Source organism: Poecilia reticulata, chromosome 18 (genome assembly GCF_904066995.2).
Source record: "Poecilia reticulata chromosome 18, P_reticulata-male-v2, whole genome shotgun sequence".
NCBI classification, from domain to species: domain Eukaryota; kingdom Metazoa; phylum Chordata; class Actinopteri; order Cyprinodontiformes; family Poeciliidae; genus Poecilia; species Poecilia reticulata.
Window position 1 is genome coordinate 21,170,936 of NC_088847.1, and position 19,963 is coordinate 21,190,898.

At 40.6% G+C, this 19,963-nt stretch overlaps 5 protein-coding genes across 5 annotated transcripts; 3 read left to right on the top strand and 2 right to left on the bottom strand.

Moving 5' to 3' along the window:
- The first annotated feature begins 30 nt into the window (after positions 1-30).
- On the top strand, positions 31-2,448 carry LOC103480627 (endonuclease domain-containing 1 protein-like). The gene is made up of 2 exons (XM_008435651.3): positions 31-912; positions 1,014-2,448. The coding sequence occupies exons 1-2, from the start codon at positions 616-618 to the stop codon at positions 1,602-1,604; spliced, it is 888 nt and encodes a 295-aa protein (XP_008433873.2). The 5' UTR covers positions 31-615; the 3' UTR covers positions 1,605-2,448.
- A 740-nt stretch (positions 2,449-3,188) lies between these two features.
- LOC103480570 (endonuclease domain-containing 1 protein-like) lies at positions 3,189-5,461 on the top strand. Its single transcript, XM_008435570.3, has 2 exons — positions 3,189-4,311; positions 4,580-5,461. Exons 1-2 carry the CDS (start codon positions 3,988-3,990, stop codon positions 5,159-5,161), a joined length of 906 nt encoding a protein of 301 aa, XP_008433792.1. The 5' UTR covers positions 3,189-3,987; the 3' UTR covers positions 5,162-5,461.
- Positions 5,462-5,587: 126 nt separating this feature from the next.
- ufsp1 (UFM1-specific peptidase 1) lies at positions 5,588-6,569 on the bottom strand. Its single transcript, XM_008435571.3, has one exon. It carries the CDS (start codon positions 6,451-6,453, stop codon positions 5,731-5,733), a length of 723 nt encoding a protein of 240 aa, XP_008433793.2. The 5' UTR covers positions 6,454-6,569; the 3' UTR covers positions 5,588-5,730.
- pop7 (POP7 homolog, ribonuclease P/MRP subunit) lies at positions 6,528-8,925 on the top strand. Its single transcript, XM_008435572.3, has 2 exons — positions 6,528-6,634; positions 7,873-8,925. Exon 2 carries the CDS (start codon positions 7,907-7,909, stop codon positions 8,360-8,362), a length of 456 nt encoding a protein of 151 aa, XP_008433794.1. The 5' UTR covers positions 6,528-6,634; positions 7,873-7,906; the 3' UTR covers positions 8,363-8,925.
- Positions 8,926-9,088: 163 nt separating this feature from the next.
- epoa (erythropoietin a) lies at positions 9,089-19,751 on the bottom strand. Its single transcript, XM_017310543.2, has 5 exons — positions 18,942-19,751; positions 12,882-13,012; positions 12,649-12,735; positions 12,237-12,401; positions 9,089-10,493 (listed from the first exon to the last, which is right to left on the bottom strand). The coding sequence occupies exons 1-5, from the start codon at positions 18,961-18,963 to the stop codon at positions 10,341-10,343; spliced, it is 558 nt and encodes a 185-aa protein (XP_017166032.1). The 5' UTR covers positions 18,964-19,751; the 3' UTR covers positions 9,089-10,340.
- Between the last annotated feature and the right edge of the window lie 212 nt (positions 19,752-19,963).

Genomic DNA, 19,963 nt, shown 5'->3' on the forward strand with positions numbered 1-19,963 from the left:
TATGATATAATTACTGCCTGATTCCAATGCTTTAGATGCAACATTACTGTTAATTTCTGTTTAGCTGATGCAACATACAACTGACATTAGGACACTTCTGTGCATTAAAATGGAAGATTATATCCTACTTCTCTATTCTTTGGTGAGTTAAGGTGGGCTAGGATTTTAGCAATTTGACAATTATTTTCTACCCATGTTTTCTCCCAAAACATCCTATTATTTTATATGTTAGCAGATTGCGTATAACTGCAGCCTATTGCTTAAAATTTCAAGCTGCTGATTAGGTTTGTTTCTTTAAAAGAAAGCTTTACTGCATCTCTAGATAGACTGAGGGTCTTTCCATCGTCTTTTCCCACCAGTAGGAGATAAACCTGTTCATGAACCTTTTCCCACTGGCTGTTGAATGTTTGACTCTAGTGGGTGGAACTGCAGCACTGCAAGAACAGCATTGCTTTGCATACTGTCTCCAGATTACACAGAAGACAGGTGTGAAACCCTGCGTTAGCTTTTCCATTGAACACCACCGGACACACTGACACACATTCAGTTATTGACTGAAACACTGAACATTCAGCGGCTTGTGGACTTGGATTAGAGACTTCAGATCACATTTGGATGATGGCGTTTTGGCTACAGATGGGTTTCCTGATCGCCAGCCTCACATCTTCAGCGGTGAGAGGGCGAGTGGAGAAAGAGCTGTCTCCAGAGTGCAGGGAATTCCTCTACATGGGAACCCCACCGAAAGGCCTGGAGCTTCCCTCCGTCAAGTACATCTGTCAGTTTTACAACAAGAAGCCGCGCTACGTGACTCTGTACAGCACCGAGGATCACGTTCCGATCTACTCCGCCTACACCTTCAAGCGCTCGGACGGGGAGAAGTGTGTGGATGTTCCCTGGATGTATGAGCCACAGGTAAGGAAAACTAAAACCCTGAATCAAGAAGCACCATACCAGTTGACATGTATGAATTTTAAGCTTACTGTCTGTCTTGTTTGCTTACTTTTTTTGCACAGTTGTCCACTTCTTTTGACACGGGCGAGATGCAGCCGTTTCCACGCGGTTACATGCACATGAACTTTGAAGACGCCCAAGCGATTCTGGACGACTACACCAACGCCATACACTACGAGCGAGGGACGCTGAACCCGGACGAGCATCAGAACGAACCTGACGACAAGGCCTCCACTTACACCCTCACCAACGTCGTCCCCATGGTGCCCGACTTCAACGACAGGATCTGGAACAAACAGGAGCACATCGTCCGCAAACGGCTTAACAACTACTGCCGCGGGACGGCCTACGTAGTGACCGGGATCACCAAGTCAGGGACGATGATCCGCAGAGAAAACATGAACCGCATCGCAGTCCCCGACTACCTGTGGTCGGCTTACTGCTGCGTGGACTATGACCACAACACGCCTTACACGGAGCGATACAAGTTCCCGTCTTTTGCTCACTACGCCCTCAACGGGGACGAGAACAACGAGGTGGTAGAGACCTCCGTCCCGAAGCTCAGGGAGTTTCTCAAAAAGACGTTTGTGAACCAGAACTTTCAGATTTTTGTAGGAGACTGCAATCCCCAATCCTCCATGAAAAGTGATTAGGAAAAGTATTTTGAAATGAGGTAGCTAGATTGTAAATTTGAAGAATAAATAAAGTTCCACTATATCCAAAACACATAGTGTACAGCTTACTACACTAAAATATATGCAAATAAACAGAATTGAATCATGAACTATATATATAGCTTATTTGTGTTTGTTCTACACACGCATATTAAATGTTGGCATAATATGTGAAAGTGGTTGCAGAACTTTCTTTTCCTAATTAAAGTTCCTCAAGAAAAATCAAGGAAGAAAATGACTGACAAGACACGTTAGGAGTTACGTTCATGGACTAGATCAAACCACCACTCACAAATAAAGTTCCCCAACATTCTCACTTAATAAAAACAGAGCATAAAAGTGAAGTATGAGGTTTGCTTTTCTACTTTTGCACATCCACAGCTCATTAGTCAGCAAAAGGACAACAACCAGAGAAGGATAGTAGAAGGAGATATTTAAGCAAGCGTCATAAAAGAAGAGCAAACCTCTCTGACCTACAAAGAAAACGTTCCTAATGCATCTGTTTCACCTGTTTAAATGTCTACCTGTTTTCAAAGGTTATTTCTTGACATGTTCAGAACTCTGAACAGAGTTTTAGTGTGATTTTATCTGATTAACAACCGCTCTGTAACTGCATCGGTACGTTATATATTAATAAACAATTCAATCAAACTGTCTTTGGAGGCTTTCTTTTCAAACGTGAAGTTAATAAAACACTGTCAGCTATCTCTACTGGATGAAGAAGTAATTTCAGATTGGACCCTGAACACCATGTTCCCATTAAGAGAACTGATGTGCTAACATTTGTGTGAATAGATGTCCGTGGCTTGTATTGGAAAAACACTTTTCCATTACAACAGAAGGTTTTCAAAAGCACAACTGCTTTTGAAAACCAGTTTGATAAAAGCCAATAAACCTTTTCTACCTTTCAAGAGCAAAAGTCACCAGTTTGGCTGTGAAAGCTCAAGGAGTTCTGATTTATTGATCTTTTTCATGCTGAAATATTGGAAATACTGAAATATTGGATCAGCAAATAATGTTTTCAGCTGCAGACAAACATTGTTCAAAGTCGCTCCATTGAACTCAGAGCAGTATCCAGCTCTACAATGAGGCATATAAACAATAAACCAAATAAACTAATTAAATAGAAAAACAGCTAGAAGCTGAGAAACATTTTGTTTTCTCAGTGCTAATTAAATCTCTCATGAATGTTAAAGTTTTTCAACCATTATTTTAAAGTTAAATTAAACTCAGACCTAGGTATAAACATGTTTTTTTTCAGAATTTTGAAAAATTTTAATTTTATTTACAAATGTGAATATGTTTCTAAATAAAGTTCCTGTTATGCCATTTAGATCATCAATTCATCATCAATACAGAATAATTAATCTTCTACACATCACAATGTTCATGTTGTAAGACTAGAAATATCGCGTAATAAGGTCTTATCAAAAAGATTACAACTATAGACATGAGATTAAACCTCTGAAATGTTGGAAATTCAATACACTTAAACTTAAAAAAGATATCTACTCTAAACACAGGTATCCTTTGATCAACATTGTTACTTAGTTTTGTTGCTGTTTTTATCTGACTATTGATTTTAGCTTAACCTTTTTATTGAGTGGAAGAATTTGAGTAAAGGTCTTTAAAATGAGTTAATACAGATCAGAGAGTGAAAGTCATCAAGTTGCTGTAGAGTGAAGTCAGAAGTATATTAAACCTATAATTTGCAAAAGCATTATCAGAATTTCCAGCTGTTCATTTCCAGCATAAAATGAGAGAAGAAGTCTGTCCATTTAGGTGAAGTCTTGCTAATCATGTGGTATAACAAGAAAGATCAATTTTGAGCAGTAGTTTTACAGCCTTTCTTCTTTTAAACAGGTCTTCATCTATAAAAACTATTCAAAAGGGATACATATTTTTGTGCACAGATTGCATTTCTTTTTCAGTTTGTATTAATTTTCTCTGAGGATGTTTTTCCATTGCTCACGTGAAGATCGATCACACTTTAATTCCATTTAGGTTTCTAGTGAAATTTAACTCAAATGCAAATTGCAGGACTGAAGCCATTATTAGTACACCTCTGTGAATGCTACTATGTCATGTCAGCAATGTGGAAAAGAGGCACGATAAAATGCTCTCAGTGTCTGATAACATTCACTGCCTTTAAACTAATACAGCTACACTTGTGGCAATTTGAATATATGGAAAGACCTCACAATGGGAGATCAGTTGGACACACAGATGAGCCAGGAAGGGAAATGTTGAGTTTGATAGAGCTGAAACCGAGGCTGTGCCTTTTAGACGTAGACGACTCGCAGCCTTATTCACAAGGAGAATCACAAAGATCTACAGGAGCAGAGAAAAACAAGCTGCGGAGATGAGAGCGACATCTGCAAACCGTGCCGTTTCCCTGACAGCTGTTGTGATGGTGCTGACCTCTGTGGCACTGCAGGGAGTCCAAGCAGGAGTAGTAAGTGACTTCAACCATGCAGAGCGCTGCAAGGACTCCCTTTATATGGGAACCCCACCGAGAGGTTATCTCAGCAACGCCTTTAAGAAGATCTGCCAGAGGTACGAGGATAAACCTCGCTACGCCACAGTGTATGACCCCCGCAGACACATCCCCATCTTCTCTGCGTACACGTTCAAGAAGTCAGACGGGGAGAAGAAGGTGGACTTCCCCTGGATGTTTGAGCCTCAGGTGAGTTTCAGTTCATTCTACAACAAAATGCTGTTTTGGTACTTACATTTGAGATAGCTTTTAGTTTAAATGTCGATGTAGATCCTTTAGCTGGGTATTGTTTGCATTTTGTAGACACTTAATGGACATGAAGAACTATTACTTAGGTCAACTTGAGATAAGCTACCTTGCTGAGTACAGGATAAGTCCAAACGAGATAGTGTCACAAATGCCACATATACAAATCTATCTTTCTGAGTTTGTGGTTTCATTTTTCTTGTATCAACAGTTGGCATCAGAGAAGAGCAGCAGCAACATGGAGCCTTTCCCCCAGTCGACAAGCATGCACATGAACTTCGAGGACACCCAGGCCGTCCTCGAAGATTACGCCGACGTCGTTCAGTACGAACGCGGTCAACTAAACCCCGACGAGCACCAAGCAGACCCTCTGGATAAAGCCTCTACCTACAGCTTGACAAACGTGGTTCCTCAGATAAGGGAGTTCAACCTGGGCCCATGGGCCGAACACCAGGACATCGTCCGCAAACGACTCAATAACTACTGCAGAGGAAAGGCCTATGTCATCACCGGGGTCACCACGTCCGGACACACGATCCGCCGCAACAACATGGACCGGGTGGCCGTGCCGGAGTACATGTGGTCGGCCTACTGCTGCACGGAGTTCGACCAGAATGCGCCGTACTTTGTGCGCTACAAGTTCCCCGTGTTTGCGGCATACGGGCTGAACGACCGCGTCAACAACCAGATGGTGGAGGTTCCTCTGAAGAACCTGGAGAAGTTCCTCAAAGGGAGGATGGATGTGGACAAGAACTTCCAGATATTCTATAACGACTGTGTGCCAGATAACTAATTGATGTAATAGTAGCTTTTAAGTGTGTTATTAATTTAGGAGTTAATTTTAAGAATAAGTCAGAGATTGATTTAATGGTTTGAGAAACTCTCCCCCATTTTAATTTGATGTTTTGCCCTGTTGTTTTATTTAGTAATATACATTCTGTTTATTCCAATTCTTTGATTAAATAAATGATAGAAATATGTAAAAGTACAACATGGTCAAAGACAAGTCTTTGAATATGAACAGCATAAAAACAAGTAATTGTCATACTTTTAATTCAACAATATTTATTTCAATTATAATAAAGATCCGATGTCTACCCAAAATGTTGGAGATTATTATTTGGCCTATGATTACAATGTATAATGTAAATTAATTCACATGATACAGACGGTTTTGATCTTGAAGAAAGAAATTAACTTCTTAAATATTTGTCTGAAGTGGGTGTGTGACAGGAATTTATTGGTACACACTTATCTGACACTTTCAGACTTCAACCAGTAGATGGCACTCATGTTACAACATTCTGCTGATTGAAACAATATCAGTTTATTTCTACCAGTCCTTTCTTTGCACTTGAGGTCTTATTTTCCTTTCTTAGCAGTCTGAGGCAAACAGAGGTTATAAAACGAGGACTGATCCAGAGATGAGACTCGTTTCCAAGCCACCCACCCTCTCTCCTGCAGCTCTGTCTTCTCCAGTTGTCTCCCATAGTAGTGAGGATCAACAACAAGCAAATAGCTCCCTTTGTCCCCAGTACAAACTCCTAATATACCCTTAGAGGAATTGTCCCTGTCTCCTCCCATCATGACAGGAGAACCCTGCTTTTCAAAATGTTGATGGAGCTCCTCCACTGCAACCTGCTCCAGCTCTGCTCCTCCACCTCTAACATGCACCACCTTACAGGGAACATCACAGAAGTAGTCCAGCACCAGTGAGGCTTCAAATGTCCCTATCCACTCCCTGGAGCCTGAGAAGGAGCCTGGCTTGTCCCCCATTGTCACCAAGGCTTGCTGGATCTGTGGGAGGCTTGGAGCAATTCTGGTCTGGTTTTGAACTGTGGACCTGTTCAGGTGAATCCACGAAGCCATGGTTTGAGTGGTTCGGTATCCACAGCCCCAGCCTCTGTCATCCTGTCCATCACAGCCATAATGGTAGTACAGATAGTCTCCTTTAACCAGGGAGCATTTCGCAGGGTCCGTTTGTGGATCAGGGAGCCCAGTGTGTACATTCTTTAATAAAGTCTCGACCTTCTGACAAATCTCTTTTCCACAGGCACCCCAGTCTATATTTTCGTCAGACGCCATTTATTTTGTCTCTGAGTCCAATGTAAAAGAAAATATGGTCGAAAGAGAAGGGAAAAAAATCCACTCACCGGTCCAAACAGTTTAACTTCCGGGTTAGGACGGAACACTTCCTGTTGTGTACAGGAAAAATATGATGGCGGCCACGTAAAGCAACGTTTTATCTTGATTCTGTTCTCTGAAGGTAATTATGCTCTTACTATTGAGTATTTATCGGAATGAAACAAGAAACTAAAACGCTTAGGTAGTGCGTCAATGTGGTTTAATTTAATTTGAGCCGTTACTTCATCTCGATTGAGACGTTTTGTATTTTCAGTTGGACGCTGGTTTCTTTCTGAACAGAAATTATACAGTTAACGACATCATATAAGACCTCCATTAATTGAACATGCAACTATCAGACGGGTGAAAAACAAGCGAAACGCAGCACGCTTTTTTGATGCTTCACTTCTCGCACCGGTAAAGTGGGTACGCACTATTTCCATCCGGTCAAATTATTCTAGCTGTTTGAAATAATCTGTTCCACCTTCATAACACGGGAACAAATTAAGTTACCAGCAAGTCTTTAACTGTGTTTATGCTTCTCATCAAGGACAACATATTCTGTAGATTTGGAAACATTTGCTTTTTATTTGCCAAAGTTAGGTGGAGGGAACCAAATATTTCAGCCGCTTGAGACAATATGTTCCCCCTCCATAACATGGGAACAAATGAATCTCCCAGCTGATATGTAACTGTGTTTATTCCTCTCATCTGTTCCCCTTTCATAGTTTATACATTTAATAAAAAGTTGGAAAACAAAAACAGATTTTTCTTTTTAGTATTTGACATCCTGATCTGCAGGAAAATCGGATCATTTAAATTTGATTAATGACGTTTTTGTGTTTTATATTCAGTATTCACTTTTTTGTCATCAATAGTTATGGAAAGATTAGACTTCCCTCCTATCATGTTAGATTAAAAGCGATACATTTTCCTGTCAGGAAAGAGTTTGATCATCATCTCCTGGCCTGGCATTTTTCAGTATTTTCTGTTACATTTTTATGTGTAAGGACAATGAAAGGACAATAGCAAGCTTGCTGGTCTTTCAGTTGCTTTAATTTTATACTTTATCTTAAAATAGTTGCCTCCAAATTTTATCGATAAGTAGTCTTACTGCAAAATTTTAAATACTAACCACAGTTTTGTGTCCTTACAACAGATGTGAAAGTGTAGCAGCTACTATAGTTTTGCAATTCTTACTAGTTTCTTTCTTACTCAAGGTTTATTTTTCTATTTTAAATGATACCCACTCGTCAAAGAAGTTTTTTATCTAATTTCTTTAACTCCTGAGATGAAATAAATGAAATGTATTGTACAATTACTTGTTCACCTATAATTGGTTAATGTTTTAATAAGTTTGCCACATGTTCTTTCCATTAGCCTTCTTCTGGATCGTCACTGTTCGTTCAGAAACATGACTGAACCACGCAACCCCGGGATGTCCTCCGTCCCCCAGAGCAACCCGTCCCACACGGAGTCCAGCTCCCAAGCCGTAGAGATGGATCCAGTGGAGTACACCCTGAGGAAGCGTCTGCCCCGGAAACTTCCCAAGAGGCGGAACGACGTCTACGTTAACATGAAGACCGACTTCCGGGCCCAGCTGGCGCGCTGTCAGAAGCTGCTGGACGGTGGCGGTCACAGGGAGATCTGCGTCCACGGGTTGGGCCTCGCCATCAACAGAGCCATCAACATCGCCCTGCAGCTGCAGGCCAGCAGTCAGGGCGCTCTGCAGCTGGCGGCCAACACCTCCACAGTGGAGCTCATCGACGACCTGGAGCCCGAAGATCCCGACGAGGCGGGGGAGCCCATGACACGTACACGCAATAACTCAGCCATTCATATCAAAGTTTTCTACCCTGATCCCCAGTGACCTGAAGGTACTACCTGTTGTATTTCTCTTGTGGTCTTGTTGGACATTTTTTTGTTTGGACTCATGGTTTGAAGAGCAGGAGAGCATGTGTGTGTTTACAAGTGAATCATATTAAAATCCTTTTTTTTTTTTTTTACTTGTTTAATGTATTATATTTGCCCGATGAGAAGCAGAGGAAACGCATGTAAACATGTACAACTACTGGTGTATTTCTGAAAATTAATCTTCCAGTTGTTAGAGTGCTGTTACTGTTAATGTCCACTAGATGTCAGTGTTCAGCTCCAGTGAGTCCTTCAGCAGCTAAACTTCAATGAATCTAATTGGCAAAATGATCATTGTTTACATTAGAGTTCAGCGAAGGGTCAGCGAGACTTGAACTGAATTTATTTGTTGCTTCTCCATTAAAACAGATGCCTGTTGTTTCCGTGATCAAAACTGATCCACTTAAGATTCTGTATTTGGTTTAATAAAATAAAAGTCCATTAAAACAGATGCCTGTTGTTTCCGTGATCCACTTAAGATTCTGTATTTGGTTTAATAAAATAAAAGTTGCTTGAAACTTCTTCAAATTCTGTTTCTACATCATTGGCAGAAAAAAAAAAACACAGGATATATGTAACATGACCGATTCAGTGCAGAAGCGTCATTAAGTCGGTGTGTTAGGTGTAAGGTGTTTAGATTTTAACAGCAGGCCTCCTACTAACAGATAAATGAACAGACTTCCTGTTGTCGTATTTTCATCTGCCCTCTCTTTATCCAAGAACAATATTTTGCATTTAAATAGTGGATTTTGCAGCGATGGGACAAAACAATACAAAAAAACAGGAAAGGAAATAGACATGCATCCTCAAAAACATCTTCCATTTGCGCAGCAACATATAAAAATACAGGAAAATAAACAAGGAAGAATACTTAATTATTGTGAAACAGCTGAGCGTCCCTGTAAGAGAGAAACCTACAATTCCCAGGGTAAAAAGATTGCATGTTTGAGGACATACGACAGAGAAAGGGGGAAAAAACAAGTGTTAGCGTCAGTTTCTGGAAAAATGTTTGCAAATACGGCTCTACAGGATGTTAATTGTAAAATTTTCCAGGCAGTCTGGCTATCAGCACATGGAGCCAGGATGAGTGTTGGGGGTAGACAGAAACTGAAACACAGATAACGGTCCACAGTTCCCATGTAACCCACCGCAGTGACCTCTGGCTCTCACGCTGCAACTATCAGCTTTGCATACCTCCAACAGGCCTGTGCGAGAAAAACCTGCAGTGTAACACAGACGTTCAGATACAAACTTAAAAAAAAAAGGAAGAGCAGCTTAATTGGCAAATCAAAAGTAAGTCTTTGCATGTGTGCAAAATTTCCAGTGTACAAAAAGTGAGCATGACAACGCGCTTGTTTAAACCTGTAAGGACCTGTTACATAAAGACAGTAGCCTAAAAATAGAAAATCTGTATAAATAGTTTCTACACAATAAAAATATTTACTGACCAGTTCCAACAGACAAGACTAATATATCTCTGAGGCATAGTTAAATAACAGTTGAAGGCATGTTGGTGAAGTCCCAGTGTCGCTTCTTTGCAACCTAACAGTCCTATCAATATTTCCAGGGTGTTTCACTCTATTTTTCCAGTATGAACAGACAAACATACCGAAAAGTCTCCGTCATTAACATCCACTAAAAAAGTGCAAGAGCGTGCCTGTAGAACAGCGATTGGAGCAGTGCTTCCCAAAGGCGTCTTTTTGGTAAAGGTTTGCTTCAACACGTCCACGAGACACATTTACATTCCATGGCGCAGTCGTCTCCAGTCCGTCCAAAGCCTTGCTGGGACAGTCCTTTCCCTCCAGCTTTTCCTCCTTATAGTTGAGGACCCGTCCCATGCTGCATCCAGCTGCCATCGCGCAGGGTAACAGTCAAGTTCCTCCACTTGCCTTTGGAAGCACAAAGTACTTTTGTAGTGGAGTGAGCCTGTCTCCTGATCAGCTGGCCTCTTGCTGACAAGCCTGTGCATCCACAAGAAGAAGGCGTACTTTGCCTCGCAGGAAGTTGAGGTGAACCTGAAGCAGTTCTGCTGCTGTGGAAACCCGCCATGTTCCCTCCAGTCCCACGGTACTGGCAGGTGGGGTATAATCCTGGAATACAAATACAAGGAAACATGATGCGACCCAAATACAGTCAGCTCAGGCATTAGTCAAAGGCAGTATTGTTTCTGCAGCAATCTAAAAACTTGCTGCCAGAGCTTAATACGTCATCTTTTTAAAAGGCGCACAGTTTAAAATGTTGTCTCATGACATCCTTCAAGTTATCAGTTAGATTATTTGGCTTTTGACAAAAATGTACTAATTATATAAATGAAAATAATAGGTCATGGTAGAGCATGCATACTGTGTTCTACAAGAAAAAGAAAAAACTGTGGCACAGAGACAGTCAGGACAAACCACCATGCACACACACCCTTAACCACAACACAGAAAGACCAGTTTACCTAACACACACTTTGAAACTATGGTAGTGGAGAAAACCCATGCATGCGCGGGAAGAACATGCAATCTCCATGCAGAGATTCAAACCCAAGACCTTTTTGATGAAAGGCAACAGCACTAACAACTTCCCCAACGGTTTAGCCTAACTTTTGTTCCCCTGTATAAAATACAGAAACTCTACGTTTGTCTCTGAAAGGAACTGGCATCCCATATAACTGTCAAGGACATAAATGTGAGGTGCACAGTCTCACAGACTGCTGATGTTTTGACGTTTTCTCATGATCAATGTTAAGAACCATAAGGCGTGATATACTGAAGCCTATATAAGAGCTATACCACTCTCTGTCAGCTAGTAGCAGACTTCTACTCTGTTCACCTTCATTTGGAAAAATGACAACAAAGTACAAATGTTTGGACATGATGTATGGCATCAGATTTGGTGAAAACCAAACAGTGCATGTTACTGGAGGTGGATGACTGTGACTCACTTTCCAGCTACATGACTTGCACACCTTGCAGGCAGTGAGTCAACAAACAGCTCGATCATGTACTAAAGTATTTTAACATCAAATATGAGCCCATCTGTCCGATAGCCAGTTTGGACCAAACTGTGTCAACAGGACAATGATCTCAAACACGGCAGCAAATCTACAACAGAATGGCTAAAAATGAAAAGAATCAAGGTGTTGCAATGGTCCAGTCAAAGTTCAAATTCTCAAATCGACAGAAGTGCTTTGCTGGGACCTGTGCATTTTCTAACTCATTAAATCTTGAGTGACAAAGATCCACCTTACTACTGAATCTTGGTCTGTTTTCTTTAATAAAAATATTTCCTTTCTATCTCAACTCCCCTTCAAGCAAAAAGTAAGCAAGAGTATCTCAGTTCTTAAATAGGGACTTTATCTGTTTATTTTCTTTCAAAAGGTGTTATTTTATGAGACAGTTGCAGGGGAATTGAGGCGGTTTTGCTTTTTAATGTCTTTCCACTGATAATTATTATGTCAGCCCAGCAAGGGCCACTGCAGACTCATTCTGAATACATGGTAAAGATGGTTAAGGTCACTATTTTTTTAATTTAAGGATAGCCCTTTGGATGTAATATGAAAAGAACATTGATAACTCTATGAATTATTAATCTATTGATGTGTTTACCAACTGGAAAGGTTTTTACAATTTGGAAGTTCAAATCCGAGAGGACAAACAGCTATGCATCCATGGCTTTATCCGTTAAAGATGCAAACTCCTCAAAAGAAAGACCGTAGTTGGGCTGTGAAGCGAAGGTACCAACTGCACCACTCTGCAGCCCATATTTTTATTCTGTCAGTTTAAAAAAAGATTTAAAGAAATGTAGTATACATTTCTGTTAAAAGTTTCAACCGCTTAATGACTCACTTGAAAGTTGAGGCTTCGTAGTACAGCGGTGATGCTCTGTAGGTTTCTGATGACGTTGTCTATGTGGCTGTTGAGTTCTGAGTTCGTCATCGATGTCTGTAGTAAGCTGAGGGCCTGTTGTAAAAGCCACAATCCGGTCTGCACTTCCTGAGCTTGCTCCATTGCCTTCCCGAAAAACAAACAGAGCCAAGGAGTTAGAGTTGTCTATCGGAGGCGATAAAGATCGTAGGATGTAGGAAGTAATCAGCTCTGCCGTAAGTAATTAACTGGAGTCGCGGGTCTTCCCAACCGATAGGAAAAAAGACACTCAAGCAATAAAATGACCTCTAGGAAGAATTACTGTATGTATAATAAACACTACTGCAGTCTTTTATGACAGATTTTTCTTTATCTAATCTCAATGGTTACTTACATTTTTCTTTTCCCAGTCCTCAAAGTTGACAGTAGTTTGGGGAACAGAGGCAGCCTCTGTTAGACCGCATTCTTCTCTGCATGATTTCTAAAAAAAGAGAAAATAAACATCTCTTTTAGAGCCATCTTACTTAACTGTGTCCAAACTGAGCTTATGCCATGAACACAGTAGCTGTGCACCAGTTCTCTTTCATAGAATTTGCGTCTTACTGCATTCATACATTTTTCTCTCACCATAGCAACTTCTGCGTCTCGTGCTTCCTGAATGAAATGGTTCAGGACCCTCAGGTCACAGATTGGCCTTAGTGGGGACGGTAGGCCTGGACGGGTCCACTCCAACACTAATAGCAGCAAGGCGAACAGTCCTGCATACAAACAGGCAAGCAGCCATGAAGCTTTCAAAACTAACCATCTCATGCAAACATCAAAGATGATTTAGGTCCCCTCTGAACGACATAAGACATACGTCCAACATAGCATGTGATGTGAAAGAGACACATTCATAAAACATTTTCTCTCTGCTCCATGTCCTGCACACTAAAGTTCAATGGCCAACTGGGCGAAAGAGAATGCCCCATGCATCAGAAACCCTAAGTAAGAAAAGGAACAGCAGAAAATCATTGTTGAAGTGGAAAAGATGGCTCACATCAAGAAATCACACAAAGCAAGAAAGATTTGGACCAATAGGCGCTATAGGGCAGAATACATCAAGCAAATACATCTAATAGTTGTAGGATTCTAGTCCTCTAGGAATGCAGTTTGAGATTGTTGCTATCCATCCATCTTCTTACATCCTTGTCCCTCAGTGGGGTCGGGAGGGGTGCTGGGCAAGAGGCGGGGTCACCCTGGACAGGTCGCCAGTCTGTCGCAGGGCAACACAAAGACACACAGGACACACAACCATGCACACACACACTCACAACTAGGGGTAATTTGGAGAGGCCAATTAACCTGACAGTCATGTTTTTGGACTGTGGGAGGAAACCGGAGTACCTGGAGAAAACCCACCATGCACAGGGAGAACATGCAAACTCCATGCAGAAAGACTGGGGCCGGGAGTCGAACCCAGAACCTTCTTGCTGCAAGGCAACAGCTCTACCAACTGCGCCACTGTGCAGCCGAGATTGTTGCTATATAGGTACTAATTAAGGCAGCACAAGTACAGACTCATAAAAGTCCAGTTCACATCAGGAAAGACCCAGGATGTAGGGTGTGGAAAGATGACCAAGTGACAATCCAGCAAGTCAACTCAAAGTGCAAAGTCCACAAAACTTTACAGTGAAGTCCCACAACATAAGTTGGAGGCCTATCTAGTCTGAGAGACAAAGATCTATGACCTATGATCATGTAAGACTTCTGCATCCAAAGTGACAAAGCAACAGAACGTCATTGCAATTGACAGAGTCAACAAATCGACAAGAAGGCAGAAGATGTAGACAAGAGATGATAACATCAAAAAGACGGACCCCAGGAAACTTTAAAAATGCCAAGGACTCAAATGAAATAAAGTATTTGAGGAAAGTTTTCAAGACTTTGGTCCATCAGAAGACAGTCCAAGGAACAGCTAAGATATTGTCTGAAGCTGTCAAGCTGCAAAGACCTGAGCTTGAAAGTGAAACTGACCAAGCAGAAAGGGAAAGTGACGAATTGATTATGTTATTAGTTACGGTAACTGATAGCCATTAAAGAATACCATAAAATCTGTGCCAGCTATAGCTATAGCTGGCACAGACGCTAGCTCATGAGGCTAACATGTTTAGCCTCTGGTGCCCGTACTTTACAAATTATGTAACTTGTAAACTAATAGCTGGAATCTTTATGTACCAAAGTATGACAAAGTTGACCCATTAAGTTTTCCATGAGTCTTTGTTTATGACTTGTAACTTTTGCAAGAGATACTTGCAGATGTCACTACTTTAATTGATCACTTGTCCTGCAAAGCTGTTTGCATTGCCCTGCATCAAGATGTCCACCTCTCTTGACAATATTTCCTGCCCTTGTATAATCTAGTTCAAATAAATTATTTTATGCTGTTACCCTACTTTTATTAGCTTGACTCCCCAATGAGAATCCCCCAAAACAGAGATCACTGTGACTGCTGAGTGCTCAAAGAAGGAATTGACTATACATGAACTACTACACATATCACTTAGACTTATTTAAAGTAATATATATATTTTTACCAATACTGGTAGAGCTGCTGAAGGAGCAGGCTTTCGCAAACAGAAGCAAAAGGAATTTTGTAGGTGTCAGAATTTCCCCCAGAAATGAAAATACTGCATACCAGAAGGGAATTTCTAAGGCGGCAACCTGTAAAGTCAGCATGAAGGAATGACTCAGCATGATATGGCAATTCTTTTTCAAGAAAACATGTGATGCCTTAGATTATGAACAGAAACATAAATACAAAAACACTGGAGGAAGAGTCTCATTTCCCTCCAGACTCATTAGTCAGACTGACATGCTCCTTCAAACTAACGAAAGATAAAAGTAAATTGCAACATCCACTCATGTCTGACCACATTTTGATGAATTTATGATAAAGATTTTAGTCTGTCCTGTGGGCTCACAGCCTTGGTCCCCCGTGCCACATCCTGAATGAACCCAGTCACAGGAGCAAGGACTAGTGACGCAAAAAGCATGATAAAAAGAACTGATTATTTTCCCAAGCCGTAACAAGTAAAAAAAAAAAAGTTCCCAGACTGCTGAGCATCTGACAGGAAAAAACTGAACTTTAAAGTTAGATTTGTGTTACACATTGGGCTATGAAAAACTGCTTACCTACTCAGATTTCTCCTGTTTTTGCTTTTTTTTTGTTGCACCTAAGTGTTTCAGATAATCAAATCATCATTTCCAATCACACCATCAAGAACATTTTAATATTTTAACCTGACAATGCAGTTTTCAAATTAGGTTTTCATTGCCCTAAACTAACCTGACTTTATGTGGAAAGGTAATCGTCTTCTTGTCAAATTATGAATTAACTGTGATTCACCACATCCTGGTTACTGCCAGCTTTGTAGAATCACTAAGAAGAGAGCTTGTCTGAAATTATGAATTAGTCTAAAAGAACAAATAAAGCAACAATCTAAAGAAATTCCCAAACAGATGAAAAACAAAGTCATTGACATCTATCAGTCTGGAAAGGATTACAAAACCGTTTCTGAGGCAATCACGTCACAGTGAGAGAAAATATATCAGCAGTGAAGATTCGCAGTAGTGGCTGGTTGACCAAAATTACTGCAAGAGAGCTTCAGCGATTCAAAAAAGATGTTACAAAAAGTTCACAACATTTAAAGCACCAAAATTAAACAACTAGAAGGTGATTAGGAACAAATAGCCTACATGGAAGGGTTCCCAGGTGAAAACCACATTTGACAAAAACATCCCAAAACACTGTATTGATCCCCAGGCCGTTTGTAAAAATATTCTGTGGACTGTCGAGATAAAAGTGAATCTTTTTAGAAGGTGTGTCTGGAGATAGTGAATCACTTCAAAGCTACAGAATAAAGCAGATTTCGGTGACCTGTCAGTGTCATGTAGCTACATTATTTTAACCAAAGTGGTTTGTTAAACGTCAACCTAAGTATGAAAAAAACAATCACATAAAAAACAAACTTGCTAAATGTTCCAAAGATTTGTCAACTGACAGTTTTCCATACCAGTCCTGCTTTTAATTTTGACCAACCATGCAACCAAAAAATAGCGGTATTCTTTATATTGTAATAAAAACAATCTTTACTTCTCTTGCTAACTAAATATCCAAGAATGAAATTATTGCTACTTCTACGTGCAAAGCATTGTCTTTGCAGGCTAATGAATGGCCTCTTTTCCACGTGTCCTGACTGTGCTAAGTTGCGTGACTCAGCTCGAGGGTTATCGGTGACCTTTCCACCAACACCACTGCCTACGTGCAAATGCATCGATGCATTCACACATACACTTTGTCGAGACTTTCTCGCCAAGGTGGTGGAATTTGCAGGACGGTGGCCAGACTACAAGCCAGCAGCTTAGAGTGCCAAAATCAGCTGCCTGAAAACAGTGTTCCTTTTTCAGATAAGCACAATGAGTCTTCAAGTAGTAGCACTTTGGATGGTGAAAAGCTTCCCTGACGGTATGTTGCACATGTGTTGGAAAAGACGGATGTGGACACGTGCAACTACATTTCCGATATGTGCTATTTTAACTTATGCCTGTTAAGCGCGATCCAGCTTAAAGGACGGGTGGAGAAGCAGTTAAGAGAGGCAAAGGGCACATAAGCGAATAACTACAATACATGTCTTTTGTGGAATAGAAGGTCTTTAACATGATAGGGTTTAGAATTTCCTGCTCTGCTGGAATCCTTTACGACAGTCGGCTTCTGATAACCTCTTGCCCCGACTGCTGACAGAAGTATGTGCTGAAACCTGCACAATCAGCTTTAGCATTGAGTGGCCCTCTTTCTCCGTCTGCTGGGTCATGCTTGAGAAGCAGACTTTTAAGGTGACTTCCCTCGGGAATGAAACTGATTAACACAGTGGTCATCAATACTCAACGTCTCTACAGGAGGCAGGGCTATCCGCGGGAACTTCAAGCAGCTGAAAATAAAACATCTTCAGCTGAAGTCGGAATTAAAACTTGCACGTCGCAACGATTTCGTCCAGAGCTTCAACAATGCTTACATCAGTGTCTTCAAATAGATTTTTCTTAAGATGAATCATCTTGATGCAATTAGTGTTGGGAGGATTAAAGCATGGAAGTATGACCAAAGTTTTCACAGCATCCTTGCAAGTCGTAGATGAAGAAGATCCGAGTGGGTGGTCAATCTCTCCTCATGTTGCCCAGCTCTTGTCTCTCATTCTCATTCCTTTTACTTAACATAATGATGATGTTATCTATTATCTTTATAATAATCCTTTTGCATCTTCCTTCCATCCCCTTGCCTGTAGCTTTGGTGTAAAGAGATATCTTTCTGATGTCTCATTGAGCTACAAACAAGGGGTCAATGAGCATTTATCAATGCATCAGTCAGATAACCAACCTTACTGCTTGGATCAAGAAGGGGAGGTTTCATCACACAAAGCACATGAAGACAAAGTCACTTTCATGCACTGTATGCAAAGTTTCTTTCTGATAGCAGTATTGAAGCAATACCAGTGGTCAGAATAATCCATTCCCTTGACTTTCCATTTTGGAAATGCAACAGTTCATCTCTCAAAAAAATGATAAAAATCCTATTTTAATCCCAAGATGATGCCATACCTCAGTGCAACTGATCAGGAACTTACTTTGTTTAGGAAGTTCTTTCCAAGAGCCCCAAAACCAACCTCTGCAGTTTATCTGTGCACCATTCAACGAGCAGCGTGTTCAGATGTCGCAAATACGGTGGCCAAAGATTAAAACCACATTGTGAATCATGTGATCCTGTTGTCAAATATTTAATTTCATTCTAGGACTACACTACAGAATGAGATTATTTTGACAGTGTCTGTGCCAAGATGCACAGACACTGTCTGAGTCATTTATTGATTGCATTATACTGTACTGCAATGGTCACATACCCAAAAGGATGTAGTTTTCTAATTAGCAGTCAAACGTCTTATATAAAGATGATTAAGCCAAATCACACAATGCATATACATAATTCCTGTCAAATATAGAATATTTAGAAATACTTAACTTCATGCCACTGCACATCATTAACACTACAAGCAATGCTTCTTCAGAAATGACAAAGGATTATTCAGCAATATTGAACACCAGAATCTTTACCATCACAGAAAGCTCTCTGCTCACTTTGCATTGTCATTCTCACATTTTACCAACATATCTCACAAGTTATAAGCTTTTTTCATACAAAGCAAGATTTCCCTCTATGTTACAACAGAAGACACCATGACAAGACTTATGAGTCAACTAAAACAATACCGAGTCCCTCTAATTAGTCAACTTAGTGTTTTCTGATTCCCTCAGACTAAAACATTTTTAGAAAAAAAGGTATAATACAAAAAAGTTTATTGCGGAGACATTTGGTCCCATTAAGCACCAAGTTTATCAAACAATATTTAAATAAACTTTTCAGAAAAATAGGTTTTTCATTCAACTATATAAAGTTATCCGAGAAAATATGAATGAAAAATTACACGAAAATCTAGAAACGACGTCGTTAGTAGAATTAGTTACTACTATCCACACATTTCATTCATGCGTCACCGACTACTAAAGTACGATCAAATAGCCTGAACTTGCAGAGCTGCGGTGCAGACCGGTCATGCCCACATGGCCATCTGCGCGGCTGGACGCGTTCGCTCTTACCTCTACAAGTTTTCCGCAACATTCGCGACAAGCAGCGGCATCTTTCAAACACATTGTGAGATCATTGGACGTGTGCACCGGAGGCAGCGTCTGAGGCACCGGTCAAATGTCCAAAAGGTCCAAGACGCGAGCAGCCGCGTCACGCAGCTCCGTCCTGCTGCACAGAGCATTCCCCTAGCAGACTTCATCACTGGGGAGCTTTGGGAAAACCTTTTTATTTACCTCCCCTGAGGAGACGAGACGGTGATAACGCGAGCACGCGCCTTTTTCTTTTTTTTTACGTACCACACACAGAGATTAAACATCAACCCATAATGCAGCCCCCTCAGTGCGTAAAGCAAGAAAAAAGACCAACAACCAAAGCCAGTGTTGCTACAGAGGGAAATAAATGATTAAGACATGCCCATAACTCACTGGGAAATTCCATAGCCGTGTCCGCATAGCCCCTCACAGGCTCCGCGTGGTTTGACCAATAGGTCCGTCTATTGGCCATTAATTGGAAACCAAGCTCTTTTGTGGATCTCATGTGCACTTATCCGGTAGGTGTTTCTAAAAACTGATGCCGTTTGATTTTTTTTTTTTATTAATGACTTTGAAAATAAGATGTCATTGTTTCCATGATGACAAGATGAGCTACTCCTCCCTTGAGGAAAACTGCTGTCTGTTATTGCTTTATAAATAGAGTGGGGGGACCGCTGTTGATTAATATTAAGGTGATTAAAACCACAAAAAGAAAGCAACAGAAAAACTTGCCATTCAATCTATTATTGATGGAAATGTTTCCAGAAACAGCAAATCACAATATTTAATTTTTCAGAAATTGTATTTTTGCTAATAAAAATACTTCCTCAGAATATAAAATGTTTTACATAAACGTTAATCTGATTCAGTTTATTTGACGTCCTCTATTTAATCAAGTTAAAATCTCATTGAGATCAAAATCGCATTTGCTGGCCAGAATATCTGCTTCACGCATCAAAAGGGTTGCACAAATCAAAGACATTCAAAAGACAATTAAAGTC

Bases quoted from the DNA above. Each gene is read 5' to 3' on its own strand.
- LOC103480627 (XM_008435651.3), top strand. From the start codon at position 616: ATGATGGCGTTTTGGCTACAGATGGGTTTCCTGATCGCCAGCCTCACA. The intron at 913-1,013 runs GTAAGGAAAACT...TTTTTTGCACAG, and splicing joins CCTGGATGTATGAGCCACAG to TTGTCCACTTCTTTTGACAC.
- pop7 (XM_008435572.3), top strand. From the start codon at position 7,907: ATGACTGAACCACGCAACCCCGGGATGTCCTCCGTCCCCCAGAGCAAC.
- LOC103480570 (XM_008435570.3), top strand. From the start codon at position 3,988: ATGAGAGCGACATCTGCAAACCGTGCCGTTTCCCTGACAGCTGTTGTG. The intron at 4,312-4,579 runs GTGAGTTTCAGT...TTGTATCAACAG, and splicing joins CCTGGATGTTTGAGCCTCAG to TTGGCATCAGAGAAGAGCAG.
- epoa (XM_017310543.2), bottom strand. From the start codon at position 18,963: ATGTTGCGGAAAACTTGTAGAG. The intron at 12,736-12,881 runs GTGAGAGAAAAA...CTCTTTTTTTAG, and splicing joins GAGACGCAGAAGTTGCTATG to AAATCATGCAGAGAAGAATG. The intron at 10,494-12,236 runs GTGAGTCATTAA...TTTGTATTCCAG, and splicing joins TACGAAGCCTCAACTTTCAA to GATTATACCCCACCTGCCAG.
- ufsp1 (XM_008435571.3), bottom strand. From the start codon at position 6,453: ATGGCGTCTGACGAAAATATAGACTGGGGTGCCTGTGGAAAAGAGATT.